This window comes from Pleurodeles waltl, chromosome 9 (assembly GCF_031143425.1).
Source record: "Pleurodeles waltl isolate 20211129_DDA chromosome 9, aPleWal1.hap1.20221129, whole genome shotgun sequence".
Classification (NCBI taxonomy): domain Eukaryota; kingdom Metazoa; phylum Chordata; class Amphibia; order Caudata; family Salamandridae; genus Pleurodeles; species Pleurodeles waltl.
In genome coordinates this window covers 965,469,298-965,494,566 of record NC_090448.1, presented here as the reverse complement: position 1 = coordinate 965,494,566, position 25,269 = coordinate 965,469,298, and the positions used below count along the sequence as shown (strand labels likewise).

At 47.0% G+C, this 25,269-nt stretch overlaps 1 protein-coding gene across 3 annotated transcripts in view; it reads right to left on the bottom strand.

Annotated features, from left to right (window-relative positions):
* Positions 1-25,269, bottom strand: part of CEP128 (centrosomal protein 128) — a 722,948-nt gene that overhangs the window by 25,068 nt on the left and 672,611 nt on the right. For all 3 annotated transcript variants that reach the window (XM_069208366.1, XM_069208365.1, XM_069208367.1), the window contains one exon: positions 17,559-17,667. In XM_069208366.1, coding sequence (XP_069064467.1) covers positions 17,559-17,667 — 109 coding nt within the window. The remainder of the gene's footprint in view (positions 1-17,558; positions 17,668-25,269) is intronic.

Here is a 25,269-nt window from a genome sequence, read left to right as displayed (position 1 = left end):
CTTTTCAGTTCTGTGAATCAACAACCTCGTTGGCATCAGAAGGAACATTGCCGTCACCAATACAGGCACTACCCAGTCGCCTGGACATCAGTTACTTTTCACAACTTTCTATGCCAGGAGTGCCGAGCCATGAAGTGACCTGACAAGTGTGTGTCCAAACTAGGGCCATGAAAAGGCAACAACTTTAGCCCTAGAAATCTGTCCGCTGAGAAGTGAGGCATGAATGGGTTTACAGAATCTGCAGCTAGATATTGTCTCTACCAGATAATGCATTACCGAAGCTAAGTAACTTGTTCATCTGATAGAGACTTCTAGCTGCAGATTCCTTACTTTTGAATAGATACCCAAGCGTGGGCTGCGGACAAACTTAACTAGACTACAAACAACTGCAGGACTGAATATGCAAAATTCCAGTCTCTGCATACCTGCCTATCCAGGCAGTAGTGTTTGGCAAACGTGTGCACGGACAACCACGTTGCTGCCAGGACTGGGACTCCACACGCTAACACCATGCTCGCAGTTTTTCCTCTGGTGGAATGAACCCTCAAGCCCTCAGGAGTCTGCTTTTTAGCCAGGGCATAGCAGAACTTGATACAAAGAAAGACCCAGTGCAAAAATTATTTGTTTCTGTACTGCCCAACCTTTCTTCACTCCAACATACCCCACAAGGAGCTGGCCATCCACCCAGGACTCTTCTTGTGCAGTCAAGGTAGAATGACAATGCTCTTTTTGGGTCCAGACGGTGGAGTCGCTCCTCTTCTTTAGAGGGATGCAGAGGAGCGTAAAAGGTGGGCAGGGTGACAGACTGCCCAAGATGGAATGGGGTCACCACTTTCGGAAGGAAAGAGGCCCGGGTGAGAAGCACCACTTAGTCAGGTAACACCAATATAGGGAGGCTTAGATGATAAAGCCTACAGCTCACTCACCCTCTGGGCAGATGTTATTGCCACTAAGAAGACTGCTTTGATGACAAGGGGACAATTGTGTAGTGCTTGAAAGGAGCACACATTAAATATGTGAGAACCAGGTTCAGGTCCCACTTGGTATGATAAGGGCGAAGGAGGAAACGTATGTACAAGCCCTTTGAGAAACCTATTTACAATAGGGGACTTAAAGAGAGAAGGTTGGTCGGGCAGACAGAGAAAGCCAGACAGAGCAGAAAGACAGCTCTTAAGAGTACCCAGACCAGATCCCTGCTGAGAAAAGGTAAGAATGAAGAGAAGAATATTAGAAAGAGGCAGAAAGAGGGTCAATAGACTTTGCTGTACAATATAATATAAACGTTTGCCACCGGCAGGCATATACCTGTCTGCCAGAATAACATCACAGACCTTCAGGAGGAAGGTCGAAAGCAGTCGACTGTTGCCTCTCAATCGCCACGCAAGGAGGCGGAGAGTTGACAGGATCGGGTGGAGAACCCATCCCTGCTGCTGTGACAGAAGATCTTTCCGAGATGAACAGCCTTATCAGAGGATCAAAGCTCATTCCCAGAAGCCTGGAATACAAGACTCTTCACGCCCTGACTGGAGCCACAAGGCTGACTTGGGCCCTGACGTACTTGATCTTCTTGAAAACTCTGGCCATAAGTGGTATGGGTGGAAATGCATACCGGAGGCCTAAATTCCACTTGAGGAAACTCCAGTGCACAAAACTGCTGACATTAGCCATTCTTTTCAAAGGCAAACAGATCTAACCAAGGCTCTCATCACTGCAGAAAGAGACCATGAGCCACCTCCAAATGGAGATACCACCCGTGGTCCGCTAGGCATCGATGGCTAAATTCATCCACTCTGGCTTTTAGAGAACCTGCAAGGTATTGAACCACCAGGGTTATGCTCTGCTGTTCCAGCCATGCCCAGAGACACTGGGCCTCTTGACAAAGGGTCCACGTCCCCAATCCGCTCTGCTTGTTGCAGTACCACATGGCAGTGTTGTTGTCCGTGAACACCTGTACTAACGTCCCCTTGACAGAGGGAAGAAAGGCTTTCAATTCTAGCCGGATTGCACAGAGCTCCAGTAAGTTGATGTGGAGACCGGATTCCGCCAGAGACAAGAGTCCTCTGATTTCTACCTCTCCCAGATGTCAAAGGACAAAGATCCCAGGAGTGAGGCATACATCACTACTGTCAGGTCTGGTTGCTGAAGGGAGAGGAGTCTGCCTTTGACCCAATCGTGATTCGTAAGCCACCACTGCAAGGTCCTTTGCGGTTCCCTCCGAGATCTGAACCATGTCAGAGATTCCCCTGATGTTGCAACCACTGGAACTGCAGGTCCCACTGCAATGCCTGCATATACCATCTGGCATGATTCACCAATAGAATGCAGGAAGCCATGAGGACCAGCATCCCCAAAGTCATTCTCACTGAAATCCAGGACAGAGACTGAAACATCGTTATCATAACCTAGACATCGTGGACACGCTGCTTGGGAGGATAAGCCTGAAACTGCACTGTGTCCAGAACCACTCCAATGAAAGGGAGTGTCTGAGAAGGAGTCAGGTGTGACTTCAGCACATTTATAGTGAACCGCACCGAATGCAGGAGGTCCGCCGTAGTCTGAAGGTGGGAGGTAACAGTCTGGGCGAGGCTGCCCTCAACAGCCAGTTGTCGAGGTAGGGGGAAGACTGAAATTTCTAACCTGCGCAGATGAGCTGCGACCACTGCCATCACATTGGTGAGCACCAGTGGGGCGCTGATAAGGCCAAAAGGAAGCAGGGTGATCTGAAAGTGCTCATGGCCTACCGTGAACTGCAGGTAACGTCTGTGGGCAGGCAGAACGGGAAAATGGAAATAAGTGTCCTGCAAGTCCAACACTACCATCCAGTCTCCTGGGTCCAGGGCAGATAAAACCTGAGCCAGAGTTAGCATTCTGAACTTCTCCTTCCTGAGGAGGAGATTGAGAGACTGAAGGTCTAGGATAGGGCAGAGGCCCTTGACCTTTTTAAGTACCCTAAAGTAGTGGGAATAGCAGCCACAACCTACTTCTAATGTGGGACGTCTCTTTATGGCTTCCTTGGCCAAAAGAGCCCTAACTTCTTCCAGGAGAAGTGCCAAGTGATTCCCCCGTCATCTGATAGTAGGATTATGGCATGGATGGAGGGGTAGTCTCAAGGGAGGGTGAATAGCCCCTTCGGACTTTCTGCAAAACTCACCTTTCTGACGTGTAGAACTGCTAGTGGAGCAGGTGATGGCGGAAACTGCCTCCGATTGGTTCCTGGTGGGGATAAGTCAGACTAGGAAGGTTTAGATGGAGGGGGTTGGTGGGTTGCATGGGAAAGGAAGGGCAGCGGACTGGCCAGCCTGCTGGCTTCCCTGATCCATGAGGGAAGTGGATGCCACGTTCTCAGTTATGCAGAGGCTGGGCAGCTGCGTGCCACAGTGGCTGGACGGGAATGAACGTGGTTGAGCGCCCCTTCCGTAGCCATGAAAGGGGCAAAAAGCAGACTGAGGGGGATGAGGGGCCACCACGACGCCCAAAGACCTGGCCATAGCAAGAAAATCCTTGAAACGCTAGAACGTCAAGTGTTTTTTCTCCAAAGAGATGGGTCCCATCAAAGGGCATGTCCATAAGATTGGCTTGAACTTCACCCGAAAAGCCAAAAGTCCTCACCCAGTTTGCAACTAAGGGCCATTGCCGATGCATGTGCAGAGTACAGCCTCGGCCTCCTCTGGGACCTGTGGCAGCACTTGCACAACTGTATCCCACAGGGTGTGGGAATAACAGCCAAAAAGATATGCGGTGTTCACGGACTGCCACATTGGCAGAAGAAAACATTTTCTTGCCAAGTGTGCCCAGACTCTTGGATTTCCTACCTGGGGGTGTGGGAGGGAACGCACCCTGGGAAGTGGAGGTCTGGATGACCAAGCTCTCAGGGGTGGGGTGTTGTGTGAGGAAACTCTGGTCGCCTAGAGCAGGGCAATGACCGCAGGCAATTGTCCTGTTCACAGGAGCCCCTGTGCCTGAGTTGGACTAGGTACTCAGTAGGACAACTGTAAGGGCTTCATTGGAGGGGAGCAAGGATAAGGAGGATAAAGCTCCATGCTGAAGCACCTCTGTCAGGAAGGTACACCTGATTGCCTCCAAAGGTAGCTCAAGGTACAAGACCTCAGCTGTTCGCACCACCATAGAGAATAAAGCTCCCTCCTCCTTAGCCACAGCAGGAAGGTAAAGCATGCCAGTGTGTGGGGAGTGTCCAGTCCACTGGCTTCACCCAAGTCCACACGCCAGCCCAAAGGGTCTTGGAGGTGGTATTCTAAAGGGTCCAACAACAGCTCACATTCATCACCGTACCCTAGCCCATAGCAAACAGGCTTAGGATCCGACATAGGAGGCACAGCTCTTGTCGGCGCTGGAGTGTGCATCAGAGTTAGAAATGAGGATGGGAACCACACCACCAGGGGGCACAGGAGGCATTGTGGAAGTTCGAGATGGTATGACCGGCACTGTCCCAGATCCAAGCTTGAATCCAAAGGTGTCCCTCAGAGCTGAGGCCGTGGAACCCAAAGAAGCCCCTTCCGAATCTGCGGGGCCCAAAGTTGCCCCAGCTGTGTTGTACTGCCCAAAAATGAGCCGCAAAGCCTCATAAAACTTTTAGCTGGGTAGGGGTCACTCTGGCTCTCGAAAACTCAGGGAGATGCAGAGTCGGCACAGGCTCTGCAAATGGAAGCCTAGAACGATGACGCTCCCTTGTCTCATCGGCCGATGGACGGGGTGATGTCAAAGAATGTTTCGCTTTCTTTGACTTCTTCTTGTGCCTCAATATACCTGATTTTTCCATAGACTTTGAGTGGGACGACGACAAAAGGGAACTCGGCCACCACTCCCGGGACCTTCCTCTCAACTGGGTCGTCGACTTACGCTGAGTCAAGCGTCAGGCCACCATTCGCTTCAGGGACCACTCCCTCAAAACCTTCGGATGCATGTACCAACACTCGGAGCACGTCTTTGGTTTGGCCTCTCGCTCCAAACACCAAAGGCACATAAGGTGTAGATCTGAGAATGACGTCACCCGATGGAAGGATAAGCAGGTCTTGAATACGGTCTTCCTAAGCATCAGGAGTTGTACCACTTGAAAAAACAGACAAAAATTTTAAAAATGTACAGTCAAAAAATGATGGAGGGGTAGCTCTCTTCGGATCAGTGCTGGCTGGTGAGGAAAGAAAAGCACTGGCGTCAGCGCACCAGGGTGGTGCTTATATAGGGCCCGCAACATCATATCCGGCGCAGATGCCACCGGACTTAGATTTGATTGACACCACCTAACGGCGTGCAGATGTACTTCTTGAGAAAAATCTCCATATCTAGACGGACGCCTGGAGGTAAGGAATCTGCAACTAGATGTCTCTATCAGATGTATCCTTTAGCCCACATCCAATTTCCTTTGATTCTACTGTAAACTGGGGTAATGAATATGTTTCTTCTGACGACACAAGCCTGAAGTCACTAACCAAAAACCACTAATTTAAGCACTATCCATTTATTCCGAAGTAGAGTGCTTCTCACCATAAAATGCTTCAATGTCTGGTCAACGGAAGAAAGTGCTGTATAAATACAATTATAATGCGAGCTGGACAGGGCTTTCTCGTGCGCATTGACTTTGTGAGGAGTGGTGAGAGCATGGCAGCCTGGGAAGCCTGACTGTCCACCTTCTTCCTGTCTTGATGATCGCATGAAGAGGAAACAGTCAGGGGCTGACAATGATGTCAGTGTTCATTGTGAACGAGCCACTCTGTAATGAAAATGAGAAGGGATAACGAGCACTAGGAGGCAGGTAGGGTCTAACTTGATGGGAGAAGAATTAAAGGGCTTGCGGCTTTCTCTCCCATGCAGGGGTGACTCCTTAAAAAAAAAAAGCTTACCATACTAGCAGGGTGTACCTAGGGGAGTCCACGTGGGTGGTGGCACTGTCAAAAGATAGTTTCAGAGTTGCAGCTATACATCTTTAGGAGAAAGGAGAGTAGTTGCAGGGTTGCACAGATCTCACTGGGGCCACCGCTGCTTTCATGTGCAGGACATTGCGGTCACCAGGCCAGGCTGCACTCGTCTGGACAGACAGTGCTTTTTTTTTATCTTCAAACCTTTATTTTTGTGATTTTATGTCGAAAAATACAGTATAATATACCAAAGTAAACAGTTCAGCGGCTGTAAACTCAAGTCACATTAGCGGGAATTAATGGCCTTGGTCCACACGTTAATGATACTAAACATAATATCCCAACTGTTGCAACACAATAAAAGGGGCATTAACCTGCATGTGTAGAGAAAGGTTCCACATGGGATCATGGCTTGAAGCAATGGCAACAAGCGGAGTATGAAAGGTAAAAGAAGAGCACAGATAGACAGTCATCAAGTGGCGTCTAGGGGTTTTGTGGGATGGGTGTACCTGGGGAAGTCCGCGTGCGTGGCGGCACTGTCAAAAGATAGTTTTGGAGTGGCTTCTATATATCTTTAGGGCGAGAGGAGAGTGGTTGCAGGGCTGCACAGATCTGCTGGTAATATCGCAAAAGGACATGTCAAAGAGCCAGGCTGATACAGTAGGGAGAGTATCATTTCCCCAAGAGAGTGCCACCCAGCACTTTGCAAGAAGTAGGGCCAGGACAGCAAACTGCCAAATGTGTTTTGGCAGTGGTTTTACATATCCCAGCAGTGCCAGTAGTGGGGTCGTGAGAATAGGTGTCCTATCATCTGTGCGACAGTGTCATGAATGGAATCCCAATAAGCGCGAATCGGAGCACAGTTCCACGCCAAATGCAAACATAGGTGCGATGGAGAAATTTGTAATGCAGTAGTTTGTGTCGATGATTGTTGGAAATTGAACTTGGTCTGGGCACAGCAGTATTGCCATTGTTTTCCAGTCGGAGTGCTACCTAAATCCAGTTCCCAATGCTCCTGAGATTTCTCCAGCCCAGCAGATCGCAGTGTCAGAGAGGCGTTATAGAGCCTGGAAATCAAGTGTTTTCCTTAGGGGGCAGTAAGAATGCACCGGGGGACACAGGCAGAGTTGTGCGCAATCTACTGTGCAGGCGGTGAAGAATAAATCTGTCTAAATGTGTCTCTGGTCCCCTCTCCAGCAATGTGGACACGGCTTTAAGAGTACCGTCGCTATAAAGGTCACCTAGGGTGTGCAAGCAATAAGTGTCTAGCGTACATTGAGTGGTCAGCTCTGGAGTAAGTGGGAGCCAGGGGTTGTTGGACAGGGGCAGGTGGGGGCGTACAAAGTAGTGCATGCCAAATATTTTAGTAGTTTGGACTAGGAGCACATGGTAATAAGGGTCTGGATCTCATTCTGGCTCCTAGGGAGGCCCCGTGGAAGCAGTGTGGGGATGGAGTAGGGGAGCGTTGGCAAGTGTTCAGGCTTTTAAAGAGGTAGTTGCCTATCTGAATAATACCAAAAAAAAAACAAAGTCTGCCTGAGCCACCAGGTAATAAAGGCGCAAGTCAGGCACCGCAATCACACCCCTCATACAGAGAGTGCTTAATATGAGCCGGTGGTTGCCTGCGAGGGCCACCGGCACTCATTTTTCCCAGTCGGGGATTTCTCGGGAGCAAGACAGAGAAGAACGCACAAATGGAATAGAAGAAAGACGAGAAGACAGAAACACTGTTACAAAAGACGACAGCAGGAACCTGTAAGAGTGAGATAAAGGGGAAGAGGTTGCTTGGTATTAAACAGGCATGTGGCGGATTGACAATTATGCAGTCTTGATATTCTGAGCTCTAACAAACAGCGCCAGAACCAGGTGTCTGAGCAGAGGTCTGGGTACCAGCACTCAATCTTTTACAAATAAAGCACTGTATACAGATATGGAAGGTCAGAGCGGCTATGGATGTCAGAGGATGCATGAAACAGGGCACGGAGAACAGAAACTACAAAACTACCGTGAGTCAAACACAGCAATGTCAAGCTTATCTTCTAACTTGAAACGCCTTTAAAATGTCCACATTGGTATATTGTACAATCTTATATAAATTGGACTTTTCATTTAGCCTAAATGTACTAATAAATCCAGTGTCTGCCTTAAAAGTAAAGTTGTGGAATGCCCCAAAAAATGTTTTAATACAGCAGACATAGCAACCTTGTGAGCTGTTGCCTCTATTATTAATATAGTGATAAGGTGGCCAGGCCTACTACCCAGTGCTTAATTTGAGCCAGTGAGTGGTGGTAACTGTCAAGGAAAAAGTAATAAGGGGAGGGGAAAAAAATTAGAAACAGTAACAAAGCATGCATTAAAAAAAACCTCCAAGAGTAAGACAAAGAAATAGAAGTGAAAGGTGGAGGAAGAAAGAGGCATGGTGTGGCACCAAGTCTTTGCTTTTCAGCAATACCCACATTCAGAAATTCTAAGAAAAAAATGGTTAGCCACTGAACTTTTTTATTTTTTGATCTAGACAAAATAAGCAAAGTTGGTCCAAAGATTACAGAGGCAATGACCTAACTATCATAAAAAACCCCAGTCTCTCTTCAGTATATAATAGGTCTGGCATTACTCAAGACCTTTTGTTTTTAATCAAAACCCTTTAAAATGCATGTTATAAATATATATTTATATATAAAAAATAATATATATACACTTTAAAAAAAAAACCGAAAGGTTAGGTTCTGAATTTACTCGCAGAAAACCATAGAAATTCCTTTGTTTTGTGCAAGTAAATTCAGAACCTAACTATAACGTCCCTGTAACCTTTGTTTTTTTAAGTGAATTTCTCCTTTTTTTTTTTTTTTTTTTTAAACACAAAGTAATTTTCATTACTATATGTTAATCCAACCACTGCTGCGCATGGCCTTTGGTCGTGTGTGTGTGTGTGTGTGTGTGTGTGTGGGGGGGGGGTTGGGCGCAGGGCCTGGCCTGAACGGTCTCTATCCCCTGGCTGATTTCAGCCACAGGGACCCCATCCCCTGTGGCCCACTACAATTCAATGGGGGGGGGGGGGGGGGTGCTCGGCTCCCCTCCGCAAGCCAATCTAGGCCCCAGGGATCCCATCCCCTGGGGCCCAGCCTGCATTAAATGGAAGGGGGGCCACACAGCCCTCATTCCCCCGACTGGTTTTGTCCACAGGGACCCCATCCCCCGAAGCCTGGCCTTCTAAAATATATATATATATATATATATATTTTTTTTTTTTGGGGGGGAGGGGTTTGGGTGGCCCTCATCCACGGGGTCCGGGATTACATTATTTTTGGCGGGGAAGGGGGCCGCTGCTCCCCTCCCTGATTTTGGCCCCAGAGACCCCATCCCCCTGGGCTCAGGCACCTGCATTTTTTAATATTTTTGGAAAGGGGGCCTTGCAAATAACTCCCTCCTCTCCCCTCCCCCAGCTGATTTCGGGCCCATAGACCCCAGGGCCCAGTCTCAAATTATATATTTTTTTCTTGGAGGGGGCTGCGTGGTCCCTCCTCCCCTGGCATATTTCAGCCCTGGGGACCCCATCCGCCCGGGGCCCGGCCATCTCTCCTGGGTGCCCTACTGGGCACCTAGTGTGCAATGGGAGCGTGTGCCAGCCGGCTCTCCGCCTCCTGCGGGAGCTGGCATTGCTGTCACAGAGAGGGAGCTGCTAAAATGCATCTTCCTCTCTATTAGAGCAATTGTTTCCCCTGTTTCCCTGCCTGCATCTCTGTGGGCAGGAAAACAGAGGAAACCTCCACTCACAGCAAGTGAGAGCTGTTTGACAGCTCTCACTTGCTGCAAGCGGAGTGTTTGCTCTGACTTGGTGAGAGCTGTGCCTGGGGGACGGCAGGGTGGGTGGAGGGGGGGGGGGGGGTCCTGCGTGCCCCTGCATATAATTAAAGTTTGCCCCAGGAAGGTGCTGGTCCCTAGGGGCCATATTATTGAAAGATGGCCCCAGGAGGTGGCGGCCCCAGGAATGCACACCCCTGCATTCTTAATGACTTAAGTCTCGGGGAGGTAGCGGCCCACAGGGCTGCAGACAAAGAGTTAAGCCCCAGGAAAGTAGCAGTCCCTGAGGGCACAGGTGGGCCCACCCACATAATCATAATAAGCGCCGGGGAGGTGGTGGTTCCCGGGCATAAAAATGCCCTAGAAGGGGGGCCCAGTGCACACCCTCCTTTATTTTAACCTTCCTCTGGGTCCTGGTCCACCCAAGGGCTTCATTAAAACGCACGTGGAGCCAGCACTGTTTTTTAAATTTTTGTTGCAGATTCGCGACCCGGTCGTAAATTTGTTGCAAATCTTTTTAATTTTTTTTAAATTTTTAAATGGCTGTTTGCCATGGAGGGGTCCCTCTGGTACCCTAGCAAAAGAGCTAAGGGGTCAGGGTGTACCTACCCCGGCCCCTTTTTCTTTTATTGTACCTTTTTTCCGGGACTCGGCTGAAGCACAGTCCCAAGAACGCTGCTAACACTTCCGTGTTTAAGTGTCGGAAGCTTATTAGATCTCAGCACAAGAACAGGAGGGTTTACAAAGCCTTTGCGTTCTTATATATACAACTACTGAAATGATTCACACAAAAATCACAAAAAGGTTGCTTTCTGGACCAAGAGCTAGTTTTCTGCCAAAATTGTTTAAAATCAGTACAGTGGTTCTACCGCTATTCCTGTTCAAAATCCATATGGAAATGAACATGGAGAAAATATATTTTGGGACTCCCGCTTTTTTCACGGCCCCTTGAGACGGATCACCCCGAAACTTCCCACACAGCAGTTGGCGGAGTATTTTTTGGAAAAATTTCACGAAGATTCCTCAACTGTGCCAAAGATACAGGGAGGTAAAAATATGCTTTTCTATAGAAACTAGGCCCTAACTATAACTACCTAGTGGCGAATGCCATTAGGTGTTTTTCATTTATATGTAAATATAGGTATATAAGTATTTTTATATATATATATATATATATATAAAAACGTATATATATTTATATATATTTTTCAGCCAGTCCTCTTTATCCATTTGTCTGCTGTACTGTTCTTCTAATTTTGCTTCTGCCCACAGGAGCATACAGAATGAGACAATGTGACCCTCCACTTCAGACGTTGGTCCCTTCTCTGTGAGCAACAGCAGTTTGCATGTGCATGTGCATAATATGTGCATCAGTTTCAAAGGAAGCCCCTGGAGTGAGAGGGCTTGGTGGGCAAGGGCCTCATTTCTAGTTAGACATAATTCTAGCATTTTATTTTGGTCTCATCTACCAGACAGAGCAAGCTGTCTGGGAAAAGCCTGCAGTGATTTATTTTTGTGCAAACATACGTTTGAAGGTATTAAAAAGGAATAATGCCAAAAAATGAATAGAGTTGCTGGGCATATGTATGAAACAAAAATAAGTAAAGCATGGCCGAATGAAAGAAATAAAACCAGAAAATAAGTCAGAAATTGACAGTGGAATTGATTATTTTGTTTATATATGTATGGATGGTGTAATGCTTTTTTGCTGTTAAACACTGCTAGGAAAAACCTGGAGATACAATATTGACCCCCACACTCTGGGAAATATCCTAGGGTATGAGGGTCATTTTGGTTTTTGAGAAACAAACTTCCACCTTGAGAGTTTGTTTAAAAAAAAGAAACACTGTCAATAGCTTGGTGGATCGGAGTCAGAATCGATGGTCGCTGTCCACCAAACATTTAGTACTCTGAAAGAAATTGCCATAATGGTGGTTCTCTTCAATGTACAGAGATGACCGCTAGGCCTGCAGTCATCACACAATTTGGCAAGCAGAGTACTGTCTGGATGACTGAGGTAATGTCCTCTGCCATCCAGACGGGCACTCTTCCATGCATCAAACTCTAAATCAGGCCCTTAGGCTAGTTACCCGAGGAGCACATTAAATGACAACATGTATCCCACATTAACTGAGAGGTTAGCACCTGAACCAGAACCATATTTATTGTGATACTGGCATATAACATGGACATCCCAGCTGACAATCCACCAGAACTTTCTGAAACCATAGTGTATAAGATCCCTACACATTATCTTTGGTGTTGATTACATGTGAAATGAACATTTGTGTTTAAGTCTGTATCATGAAAACATGCCATCCAAGGACAGCTTGGGTCTACTGGTAACAAACATAAATGCAAAGTATAAACACAAATTAAACAATGATAAAGAAGCTCATCTCAAATACACAGCCTAAGTATATGACAAACACAATAAATTGACAAATGTCAAAAAATATTTTGAGCAGAGTCTATTAAATGCCTTTCTCTGTTAAAAAAAAAAAAGCTAGACATAAAGCAACTGAGCACCCCCACTCTCTATTTGAGGATGAAGACACATGATGATACAATGCTGCAATAGATCTCTGCCGATTTCAAAGGCAAAATAGCTCACATGGAGGAACAAATTACTTCCCTTTGACAACACTCTTTCTGGAGAATGCTCAACCTAACTGTATATCCCTCACCTAAAGAATATTCCCCATTTGCTAGACTGGATCTGGAAACTTTTCAGAACAGTGCTCCACATAGGCTTCTTTTCACCCAGAAAGTGACAGAAAGAAACTGTAATTAAGCATCCCCCCTGCACACTGATGTCAGTTTCTTACTCGATTCTTTTCGTGCCCTTGGATGCGAAGCACATAATTGCTGCTAGCGGTTTTCAGATCTCTAATTTGGGAACTTTTTAGATGAATAAAAGAGGATTTTTTACAGAATGGGGAGGTGGGAGGGCAGCAAGGAACCTTTGGTCAGATAGAGTATCCACCAGACAGAGCGTCACATAAGTCACTTGTTTGTCTGATGGATACTTCTAACTGTAGATTCCTCACCTATAGAAAATTTATCAAAGCAGTACCTTCTGAAGATGGAGATCATGCAAAGCAGAACAGATGCAATTCTCTTCCCATCAGACCTAATGGTCAAGGCAGTAGAGAGCACCAAAACCCATGTTGCGACCTGACTGATGTTGAGAACAGACACTCCACTTGCCAACAGAGTGGTAGCATCAATGGGCTCTCAGACATTCCACAGGCTTCCTTTTGACCACTGCAAAGCTCATTTTAATTTAGGGGTCTGCTGATTGACAGTTCTTCTTTGCACAGCCTTTCCTTCCTTTGCTCCAGAGAACCCCACAAAATGTTGATTGTCCACCCAATGGTCTTTGGTACAATCAATGTAAAAGCTCCTTTGGGGTCCAACTGATAGAGCCCCTCCTGCTCTTTTGAGGGGGTGAAACAGGGCAAAGAAGGCTGGGAGTGATGGATTGCCCAAGGTGGCATGGAGTCGAGACTATTGCAAGAAGACCATCTATGTCCTCAGCACTTGTTTGTTTGGAGAAAAGGTGGTGCAGAGCAGTTGCACTGTTAGGGTTTGGAGTTCACTCATGCAATGAGCTGAAGTAATCACAATAATGGTCACAAAATGCAATGATCTGCTGGGAGTACACATGAGAAACATCAAGACCCAGCTAAGGTCCCAGTGTTGCATCATAAAAGGTATGGGAAGGACCAGCTGATGTAAAAAAGGAGGCTTGGTCTGGAACATGCAAAAAGGCCGAATGAGCTGACAAATAACCTTTAATAGTGCCCACTATAAGGCACTGCTGTGCCACAACAAACAATAAAACATCAAACAGTTTAGTTTGTAAAGGGTGAGTCTTGCAGACGCCAGTTAAGACTACAAATTGAACTTCCTAAATGGACGCCTGGCAGCAATGATGATAGCCAAAACTTCAGGTGGTTGATCGAATGCAGTCAACTGCTGCTTCTCAATCTTCACATAATGAAGTTGTGGATTGTGCAGGTTTGGTACAGAACCTTGCCTTGCTGCGGTGACAGAAGATCCTTTGGGAGTGGAAACATGATTGGGTGACAGACACTCATGCCCAGAAGTTACAGGTTAAATACTCTCCTGGCCCAATCTGGAGCCACCAGGACTGATCTTTTTCAGAACACAGTGCAGTGGAGGAGAGGGAGAGTTGGGAAAGAGTATACAAATCCTGTGTTCCGCTACAGCCAGAATCCATTTGTGTTCAACTGAAGTAATAAGATCCATGCAGGGTTCCCTCAAATGATGGAAGCTCCCCTGTGCTTACTCAGTATGCACACTCCATTTGTGATCTGCCATGCACCATTGGCTTCACAATCAGGGATACACACTGACACTCCAACCAACTCCAGAAGCACATGCCTCTTGACACAGGAACAAGGACCATACTGTACCCTGCTTGTTGGCAGTGGTGTTGTCCATGAGAACCTGTACCAGCCTACTCTTCATGGATGGCAGGAAGGCCTTCAGAGCCGAATGAATGGACAACAACTCCAACAGACTGATATGGAGCTGGGCTTCCCCTGGAGACTGGAGTCCTCTGATCTCCACCTTTCGCAGATGACCTCTCCAAATCAGTAGTGATGCATCCGTCACCACTATCATCGGCTCTGGGTGGACAGGGAGATGAGCTTACCATTGAACTAACAGGGTTTGAGCAGTCACCCCTGCAAGTTGTGAGCCATCTCTCCTATAATTGGGATGGCATCCAACAGACTGCCCAAGTGCTGGGCTCACTGGAACTTCACATTCCAATAGAGGCCCTGTATGTACCACCTTGCATAGTTGACCAGGAAGATGCAGGAGGCTAAAAGTCCAAAGAGACTCAGAGCGGCTCTTACCGAGATCCAAGACCGAGGGAGAAACTTTGGGATCACAGACAAAATGCAGTGGAGGGAAAGCCTTGAACTGGAATTATGTGCAGGATAGTTCCAATGAATGGCTGCTTCTGTTAAGGAGTTATCAACTATGCAACAAATTATATCATGTGATTTGCCAATGCCTCGAGGTGATCTAGGACTTAACAGCCAGTGGCCAAGGACGAGGAAAACCGGTATCGCCAACCTCCGAAGGTGTGCGGCAACTACCACCATCACTTTCAGAATACCCGGTGCTGGTGAGGCTGAAGGGGAGCATGCAAACTCTAAATGCTCCTGGCCGATTGTGCACCATAGGTAATATCTGTGCAACTGTAGGATGGGTTTATGAAAATCTCAGATGTGCAGAACCAAGGACACATTCCACTCCACCAAGTCCAGAGCAGCCACGACCTGGGCTAGTGTGAGCATTAGGAGTTTGTCCTTCCTTAGGAAGGCATTCTGAGGTTGACGGTTCAGTATAGGCCAGAGACCTCTGTCCTTTTTCAGCAGAAAGAAAAGGCAAAAGTAGAACCATCTACTCTTTCCTAATCTGGAACCTTGTCCATAGCATCTTTGGAGAGTAACACTCAAACATCCTGTAACATAATGAAGAGGTGCTTCTCTGAACATGAGTTAGATGTGGGGAGAACAATTGGTGGAATAGAAAGAAAGGGTGGGACACAGCCAAGCTGAACGATTTGCATGACGCAACTGTTAGAGTAGATGGATTGTCACCCTTGGAGGAGAAACTGAATCTTGTCACTGCTAAGGGCAAACTAAATCTGCTTAGTGGCTGTTGGTGAAGGTGAAGGGGATTGGAAGGACAGCTGTTGTTGCTGGCCATCTCCTTTCACTGCCATACCCACATTCTCATTTTCAAAAAGACAGAGGCAACTGTGGCAGGGGTTAGGGTGACTTCTGCTGTCTGTATAGCAGCACCCTGGAGTTACCTTTGAATTTTCTTAACTGATATGGGAACTGCTTGGGAGTGATCCAGAGATCTAGGGAGCATGACAGAACTTTATTGTCCTTAAAATGTTCCTGGGCAAAACAACCTTTTTCACCAGAAAACATGAGCCCAAAAAGGGCCCATCTATGAGAGAGGCTTGTACATTTCTAGACAATCTTGTTGAATGCACTTATGAGTGGCTGCAGAACACAACACTGGTGCTAATCGCCATTCCAAGGTAATCAGTAGTATTGAGGCCAGCACGAATCACGTATTTGAACTTGTCTTGACAAATCAAGAGTTGCTTGAGCCAGAGAAGCCCTAAAGTCTTTAGCACCACTTGCAACATCTTGCTGGCCATGTCAGATAGGACAATGGTGTAGAGACCCCACAAACAGACTGCACTGACAGATCTCAATGCCAGGCAAGTTGTGGCGAACACTTGTTTTCCAAATGCCTCAACCCCTTTAGACTCCCTATCTGGACTAGTTATGAGGAATGAACTGAGGGTTCTTAGTGGTTGAAAACTGAATTACCAGGTTCTCTGGGGTAGGTTGTTTAGTAAGAAAATCGTGGTCACCAGTCGCTGATATGTGATGGTGGTCACCGGCCTATTTAACAGTGGGCAAGTGCAGGGCTTTGACCAAGTGTCCACCAAGGTTTCCGGAAAGCAAGGACTCAGACGTGGCTGGCCCAGGCTGCAAAATGTTGGTATGAACGATAGTCTTGGACTCAAATAAAGGCAGCTGCAATCTGAATACCTCAGCTGCCCATCGGACCACTGATGCAAATGATGCACTCTCTCCTGCTGGTTGTCTAAGTGGTGAGCCCAACCCTGTATCATTCGAGGTATCAGGCCCACTGTCCTCTTGGCAGTCAAGTAAAAATTGTAATAATGAGGGAGGAGATGACACGCCCCTTCCCCACCATCACCATCATCATGTATCTGTGGTGTACCCTGTTCAGTCAGAGCCAAAAAGACAGTGGAGCCACGGTTGGTGCTCTGACCTGCCAGGGGCATTCGCACAGAGCCAGGGTTGTACTGCAGTAATCTCGTAGTCACATTGGTCAAGATTGTGCTAAAGTTGGATCAGGGTCAGACATCAGAATCACCATTTCTTCTTGCACCAGTTTGTACCATCACTGATGTGGAAGAGTCCGGTGTAGGTTCAGGAGCCAGGGTAGATGTATGTGTGGGAGTTGATATAGGACACTGAATGGATTCTAAGGGGTCAGATGGTACTATTGAATGACTCTCTGACAGGAATCCGCTTGGAGGCCCCTGCGGTTATGTGGGCCCAAAGGCACATCAGAAGCATTCGGAATTGTGCTGAAAATCTGGAGCATCGCCTCTTTGAAGACCTCTATATGCGGCAACATTGCTGATGGCCTGGGAAACTGCCACTGGGGACCTGAAGGGTACCAAATGAGACTGTGATGAAGTGCCATGTCCTCCACGGTTGGATGCAGTTGAGTACTGCTTTGTTTTTGTTTTTTTATAGGAGCCATAGGTAGGCCGACGAATTTGGGAGGTGAGCTCCAGATTTGTGTTGAAAGATGTGGAAAGAAAGGAGCTGGCACACCAGTGTGCAGGGCTGGCGGCTTATTTACGGCTCCATTTCATGAACTCCAGGGTGATACAGAGCCAGCACTAAGTCGCATTGTACCTAGCAGCACACTGCAGCATTTTTAGAAAAAGTTTGCAGTCTGGCACCTGGGGCATATTCTAAGGCGAGGAATCTGCAGTTAGAAGTTACATCAAAAGAGCTGTGATGCTGTTAAGTGGTCCGCTCAACATCAAGGATTTGAGAAAGGACTACTGGCATTGGGGCTCACATGAGGGCTTTATCAACAGTAGTCTGAAGTAATGTTCATTTCCGTTAGCCATAATACTTCTTAGAATGAAAACGAAGAAACGTGAAAGGAAAATGATATTTACAGAAAACCTAAAGTTAATGAGACATGGATCTTGAGGTGTATTATATCTGGGTCAGGCATCAGAGGAGTATTTGTCATGCTAATACTTACAAGCTGAGTCAGAGAGAACGGAGCTGGACAGGAAGCTGTGCTGGCCACGAAAGGAGGATGACATTGCGCTCAGGCGGGAGCTTTGTGCATCTGCATTCTTTTTCTCAGCCTTTAAAGCAAGGACAAAAAAAGAACAGAAATTAGCTGAACATCCTGGTACCATTAGGGAATGCAGTACATTTGCATCATAGTCATCAATACTATAGGAGGCGGTGTGTGAATAATTACTGCTTTACAGACCCTTCAAGGGATTCATTAGTTTTACTTCATTAGGTCCATCTACCAGCATTATAGGCAGAAGGTCCAAAGCTTTAAGCATGATACAGAGTGCAGCCCCTGGAATAAGCCACCCCATTCATATACTAGCCCTCCCTTAAACATCTGAGTGGCTGTCTATTTTCTTGAGATCAGGGCCAGACCTGATATTTCTCGAAGCAGGGTGGTGACCATGAGTGAAAGGTAGGCCGTCAACTTCCTCCATAAAACATGGTATTATCCTGCAGGTGACCTTTAGCAGATGTTGTATTATGCAACATGAAAAGCCAGAAAAGTCTTCTACTCTTACTGATAGGCAATCATCCACCATCTCAGATTTAGAAGAAATGGTCTCCTGCTGCGGTTGTCTTCTCTCGGCGATACACGAAAATGTACTTGCAGAGTTTTCAACAGTGGTCTCCTTTGACTAATGTTGTTTTCATAATATTGAAAATTTGAAGTAGCAAAGTAGAACCAAGTTACTTTGCTGGTGACTTTGTTAATCCTTGTTCATAGATTCACTTCCATTACCAAACAATGGGCAGCACTGCTAATTCCTGCCATGACTGGAAAATGCTTCAGTAGCTGCTTAACGAAGCTGTGCTTGCCCAGCACCACAAATGCAGGTGCACATCATTTGTGGGCATACCGCCCATTCACGATGGCAGTTAACATCATGCCACATCCCCTGACAGCCAGCGTTTTGTTTTCATGCAATGACTGCAGGCTTGGTAGATGAGTGTTGATAATGATGCACATCCTATGAGCTGTGAGTCAATTTAAAGGTAATGCTATTCTTCATAGGCAGTCTGCCCATTCCCATTCTCCACCTGTGGTTATATTCTACAATGTGGAGACGAGACAGGGGACAGGAGAAGGCACCTGTAAACATCTTAGGTCTAATTCAGTAGATTCTAAAGAACTCCATTATGAAACTGTACATTGCTTTGCAAATAAGCCTTAGGAGTACAATACATGCAGAACCTCGGGGGCCAACCCCCTTAGCCTTCTCTCTGACAGGTGCAAGTTTGAAGAATGCAACTGATTTGATGCCTAAAGACTCTGCGTGAAATGAGGCTTGGGTCTTAAAAGCTAGAAAGTAATTTGTTGGCTGTAAACAAGATTGTGCTGTGGCTACTACCGATCGGATTGTACTAATTTATTTGGCAATAACCTTGCTTGTTTTGTGTAGCGGGAGAGCCAATACAGTGGAGAGATCAAAGTGGGTCCACAAATTGAACAGGGGTTCTTGACATTTTTCTGGGTGCTCAGGCTTTAGTTATGAAGACATAAGTAGAGTCCTTTCTTATGTGCTCAAGACATGGTTCGAATGGTACAGAGGAATGCACATAAAAGTACTTTATTTTCAGAATCTTAATATTAATGTCCATAAATGTTTGGTGGCTACCAGCTTTCTATAATGTGACGTCAACTTATAAGTGAGGTCTAGTAAGAGTGGTTGTGCAATACAATCGCTCCGTCATGAACTCTGGTCAAATTCTCTCACAGCCAAGAACTCAAATTCCACCACAGGTCTCTGGATCTGACTGGGACTTATATGAAGACATGGACCATAGGAGATGGCTAAAATAGCATCTACCTGGCAGGCCTTCGCATGCTTCTCGAAGGATGAAAACTTACCAAGTGGGTGAGGCATTTTACACCACAAAGCTGTAGAGATATTTAATTAGGTTCAACAACCACCAACGAAGCATCAACCTTACATGACCTCCTAAAAGACGTTGCAAAACGGCCTCCACCCCCTTCTAGAAAGTGCCAGTCTAGAGAGGCCTGGTACGTCTACAGTGAGAACGGAATTGCGGTTCATGAAAGAAATACCTTTATCCAAGAGCTTGGCAAATACTGCAGTATCTAACAGACACAAACACACTGCTCAGGGGATCAAAGCAGACAGAACATCATTTAAAGCCGGTTAAATGAAGCCGGCGAGGGTGAATTTTTCTCATTAATCATACTACATGCTGCTCCTTACAAAGAGAAGCTCGATATTTGGGGATTTTTCTCTCGTACGAAAGGAGAAGAGCTGCAGGGCTTGTGACAGAGGCTGGCGCTCCGCCAGGTCGGCACATTTTAGGATGACGCTACGTGAGCGTCTTCAAAAGTTACCGTAGGTAGTAAGAGGGCTCTGCGCTTAGTAACTGCGCCTCTTCAAAGGCAGCTGCAGGGCACTTCTTTACAAGTGTTTGACACTTAATATCCTTCTGCCAGTAAAACCAATTTTAATGAAACACTTTCAGGAGAAAGACTACAGGGTACGTTTAAAAAAAAAAAAAAAAAAAAAGCACGCTCCCCACGCTCAGCACGTGAGCAGCTGCCACAATGCGGGCCCCACAATCACATGCATACGGTGTTTGCGTACACGTGAGAATGAATTTACCACTGCGACAATCTTGATCAATCTGCCAACGTTCATCCTTTCTGACATTTTGATGGGCACGTGTGTACCGAGTTAGTCTATTAAACTACAAAAACGGTACCGCAGGACAAAAAAAAAAAAATACACGGATTGCGGATTTAAGATAATTCTGGTAGTGCTGACAGCAGCCATCCGACAGTAGCCTAGGACACACAGATGTTGTTGGCAAGCGGCCAAACATGTAACACACAAAGTGCATATTGACAGCTGTCCTGTTGCCTTGAATTATTTTGTGGCTGCCCTACGTCGTACATTGTAGTGTTGCATGGAAAATAGTGGCAGATTCGTCTCTCCAGTTGGCATCAAAGCGATAAGAAGTCTATGAGCCAAGGACCACGGGTCGCATTCAAAGTCAGAGGGCTGAAGGAACAAGTTGATCTGCTGACATGGAACCCAAATTCTTAATCCTACAAGTCCAAGATAGATAGTTCTGAATAAACTGGCTTCCGGGCACCATAGGAGTTATTAGGACACCTAACTGGCGTTAGAGGCGATATGGTGTTTACCACCAACTGCATTCCTTTACAGATGCATCAGCATGAACCACCATCAACTGAAGTGGGAGCTCTACAACACGACTTAATTATACTAAGAAAAACTCATGACTGAACAAAAGAAAGTTAGACCCTTGCACAATAATTCAGAAGAGCGAAGTTCTTTATACTTTGGCCTCCATCCAGCCACATTTCCAGCCACTGCCCTGCAAGTTTCTGGACAAGTGCTCAGTCTAGTGAGAAAGTAAGGCCTTTGACAACAAGAACGAAAAATACATTCCTTCTAATGATTATTCTTCAACCTGACCATATACACAGGCGTCTAAACACCCCTGAAGTTCTAGATTTAAGATTACACTTATTGGCTTATTCGGAGATTGTCAGTAACGGGGCGTTCACCAAATGCTCCTGGATGCCCAATCCGTCAACCTCTTGGTTTCTCGCTTTCTAAAAAGGCAGAGGAAGTGATGTTTTTTTTCCGAGAGCAGAGTCAAAGCAAAGTGCTGTTGGAAACACACACTATTAGGATGGGCCTCCTTACACTTTGTCATCTGTTCATTGTGTCTGTCACTCCGATGCACTGCATGCAATCACACCATAGAAAAATAAACGTATGCCACACGTTAGGAGAAAATAAATTATGGGGCAGTGATGTTTTTTTTGTTTTCCAAACAAAGGTCGCTGCTTTAGGAGGTTGTCTTTGGAAAACAAAAAAATGCCAACTGGCCTCTCATTCAATAGAGAACAGGCCAGCATTGATTGGTTTTGTGAAAATTGCTCCTACCACAGGAGCAAGGACAGTTTCAGAAAAGAGCCATCAAACGAGCGATATTGGTTTGTCGGATGGGCTGCAGCTGAGCGACCAGCCAAATCTATTTACTGAAGAACAAGTTACTTACTTTGAGGAGTGCTTTTTCTGGCAGTGACTGCAGATTCATCACCTTTTGAATAACCAGCAGGCGTCTGGCTGGATGCTGTATCTTTTCAGCAGTATTATTGCACACTGTTAGGTGGCACCGTTTGCCCCCCCCCCCACCCCCCCCTCCCCACTGACGCTGTTCCACTCCAGAAAAGACGTGCTGGCTTATATTGGTGCTACTCCTGCACGATAATGTGAGTTGCTTTCGAGGCTGTCTGCCCCCCAGATGCAGAGCCCCAGAAAGCCAATTGGTTGTGACCAGTGTACAGATTCCTAAACTTGGAATCTTAAGATTGGATAGAGTCCAATCCCAGAGTAGTGTTGGGTCATTGAGGAATCCATGGCTTGATAAAGTCTCTACCAGAAAGAGCGTTAAAGGTATGTCGCTTGTTCTTCTGATAGAAATGTCTAGTCACACAGATCTCACCTTCTGAATACATACCAAAGCTGTACCTGTTTGGAGGTGGCTCTGTAACACGGCTCAAGCCAGAAAGTCCTACAAGACAGAGCTGGTAAAATGCCCTGCTCTGCAAACCTGAGTGTCCAGACAATTGTGTTTTGTGAACCTATGGAACAACGCTTACGTAGACATCTGGCAAATGTCCAGTACAGGGAGTCTGCATGCTAACACAGGGATAGCAGCATTGTTTCTGATAGAATGAGCATGCAGCCCTTCCGGAGGCTGCTTTTTAACCAATGTGTTGCATACTTTAATAGTAAGCATGATCCAGAGAGAGATGGTTGTCTTTTGCACAGCCTTTTTTACACTCCAGAGAACCCCACAAAGTTTTCTTCTGGCAATATAAAAGTTGTCTACACCATTTTTTCTGGCAATATAAAAGCTGAGAGCTCTCTTGGGATTCAAAAGCTTTAGTTTCTCCTCCCCCTTAGAGGAGTGAGGTGGTGCATATAACATCTGAAATATTATGTTTTTACCGACATGGAATCGTGTCACAACTTTAGGGAAGAAGGATGCCTCTGTTCCCAAATTTATTTTAGGCCATTTCTGCCCCCCCGGGGGACAGATCGGCCTATTATTAGCACTCTAGGCGCCAGGGCAATTTTTTTTTTTTTTTTTTTTTTGTTGTTTCTTTTTTTAGAGATGGGGAGCGACCCATCAGGCAAGGGTCGCTCCCCTGGGGGGGGAAAATTGTATTTAGACCATTTCTGCCCCCCTGGGGGCAGATTGGCCAATTTTAGGTCAATCTGCCCCCAAGGGGGCAGAAACCACAAGGCACCGGGGATTTGTTTTTTGGCGCCAATGTCACGCAGGGGGAGGGACCCCGTAGGCAAGGGTCGCTTCCGGGGGGTGGGGGTGGGGGGGGGGGGGGGGGGGGGGGGTGTGGGGGTTGGGGGGGCAAATTTATTTTAGGCCATTTCTGCCCCCCCGGGAGACAGATCGGCCTATTATTAGGCCGAACTGCCCCCGGGGGGGGGGGGGGGGGGCAGAACACTCTAGGCGCCAGGGCAATTTTTTTTTTTGTGTTTTTTTTTTTTTTGTTGTTTCTTCTTTTAGAGATGGGGAGCGACCCATCAGGCAAGGGTCGCTCCCCTGGGGGGGCAAATTGTATTTAGACCATTTCTGCCCCCCTGGGGGCAGATTGGCCAATTTTGGGTCAATCTTCCCCCAAGGGGGCAGAAACCACAAGGCACCGGGGATTTGTTTTTTGGCGCCAATGTCACGCAGGGGGAGCGACCCCGTAGGCAAGGGTCGCTCCCGGGGGGGGGGGGTGTGGGGGTTGGGGGGGCAAATTTATTTTAGGCCATTTCTGCCCCCCCGGGGGACAGATCGGCCTATTTTTAGGCCGAACTGCCCCGGGGGGGGGGGGGGGCAGAACACTCTAGGCGCCAGGGCAATTTTTTTTGTGTTTTTTTTTTTTGTTGTTTCTTTTTTTAGAGATGGGGAGCGACCCATCAGGCAAGGGTCGCTCCCCTGGGGGGGCAAATTGTATTTAGACCATTTGTGCCCCCCTGGGGGCAGATTGGCAAATTTTTAGGTCAATCTGCCCCCAAGGGGGCAGAAACCACTAGGCACCGGGGATTTGTTTTTTGGCGCCAATGTCACGCAGGGGGAGCGACCCCGTAGGCAAGGGTCGCTCCCAGGGGGGGTGGTGGGGGGTTGGGGGGGCAAATTTATTTGAGGCCATTTCTGCCCCCCCGGGGGACAGATCGGCATATTATTAGGCCGAACTGCCCCCGGGGGGGGGGGGGGGGCAGGAAACCTCTAGGCGCCAGGGGAATTTTTTCTTTTTTTTCTTTTTTTTTTTTTTTTTTTAGAGATGGGGAGCGACCCATCAGGCAAAAAGTCGCTCCCCTGGGGGACAAATTGTATTTAGGCCATTTCTGCCCCCCTTGGGGGCAGATTGGCTGAGTTTAGGTCAACCTGCCCCAAGGGGGCAGAAACCACTAGGCACCGGGGATTTGTTTTTTGGTGCCAATGTCACGCAGGGGGAGCGACCCCGTAGGCAAGGGTCGCTCCCGGCGGGGGGAGGGTGGGGGTTGGGGGGGCAAATTTATTTTAGGGCATTTCTGCCCCCCCCCCCCCCCCCCTGGGGCCGGCTGAGCTACAGGCCAAACACCACAGGTAGGCACCTTGCAAAAAAACACCTCTGTTTTCTGTGAAAAAATATGTTGTGTCCACGTTGTGTTTTGGGCCATTCCTTTTGTGGGCGCTAGGCCTACCCACAGAAGTGATGTACCATTTTTATCGAGAGACTTAGGGGAACGCTGGGTGGAAGGAAATTTGTGGCTCCTCTCAGATTCCAGAACTTTCTGTCACCGAATGAGAGGAAAAAGTGTTTTTTTGGACCAAATTTTGATGTTTGCAAAGGATTCTGGGTAACATAACCTGGTCAGAGCCCCGCAAGTCACCCCTTCTTGGATTCCCCTGGGTTTCTAGTTTTCAAAAATGCACTGGTTTGCTAGGTTTCCTCAGGTGTCGGCTGAGCTACAGGCCAAAATCCACAGGTAGGCACTGCTTTTTATAAAAAAATGTGATGTGTCCACGTTGTGTTTTGGGCCCTTTCCTTTCGTGGGAGCTAGTCCTACCCACACAAGTGAGGTATCATTTTTATCGGGAGACTTGGGGGAACGCTGGGTAGAAGGAAATTTGTGGCTCCTCTCAGATTCCAGAACTTTCTGCCACAGAAATGTGAGTAACATGTGTATTTTTAGCCAAATTTTGAGGTTTGCAAAGGATTCTGGGTAACAGAACCTGGTCCGAGCCCCGCAAGTCACCCCTCCTTGGATTCCCCTAGGTCTCTAGTTTTCAGAAATGCACAGGTTTGGTAGGTTTCCCTAGGTGGCGGCTGAGCTAGAGGCCAAAATCTACAGGTAGTCACTTTGCTAAAAACAGCTCTGTTTTCTGTGATATGTCCACGTTGTGTTTTGGGGCATATCCTGTCGCGGGCGCTAGGCCTACCCACACAAGTGAGGTATCATTTTTATCGGGAGACGTGGGGGAACGCTGGGTGGAAGGAAATTTGTGGCTCCTCTCAGATTCCAGAACTTTCTGCCACAGAAATGTGAGGAACATGTGTTTTTTTAGCCAAATTTTGAGGTTTGCAAAGGATTCTGGGTAACAGAACCTGGTCCGAGCCCCGCAAG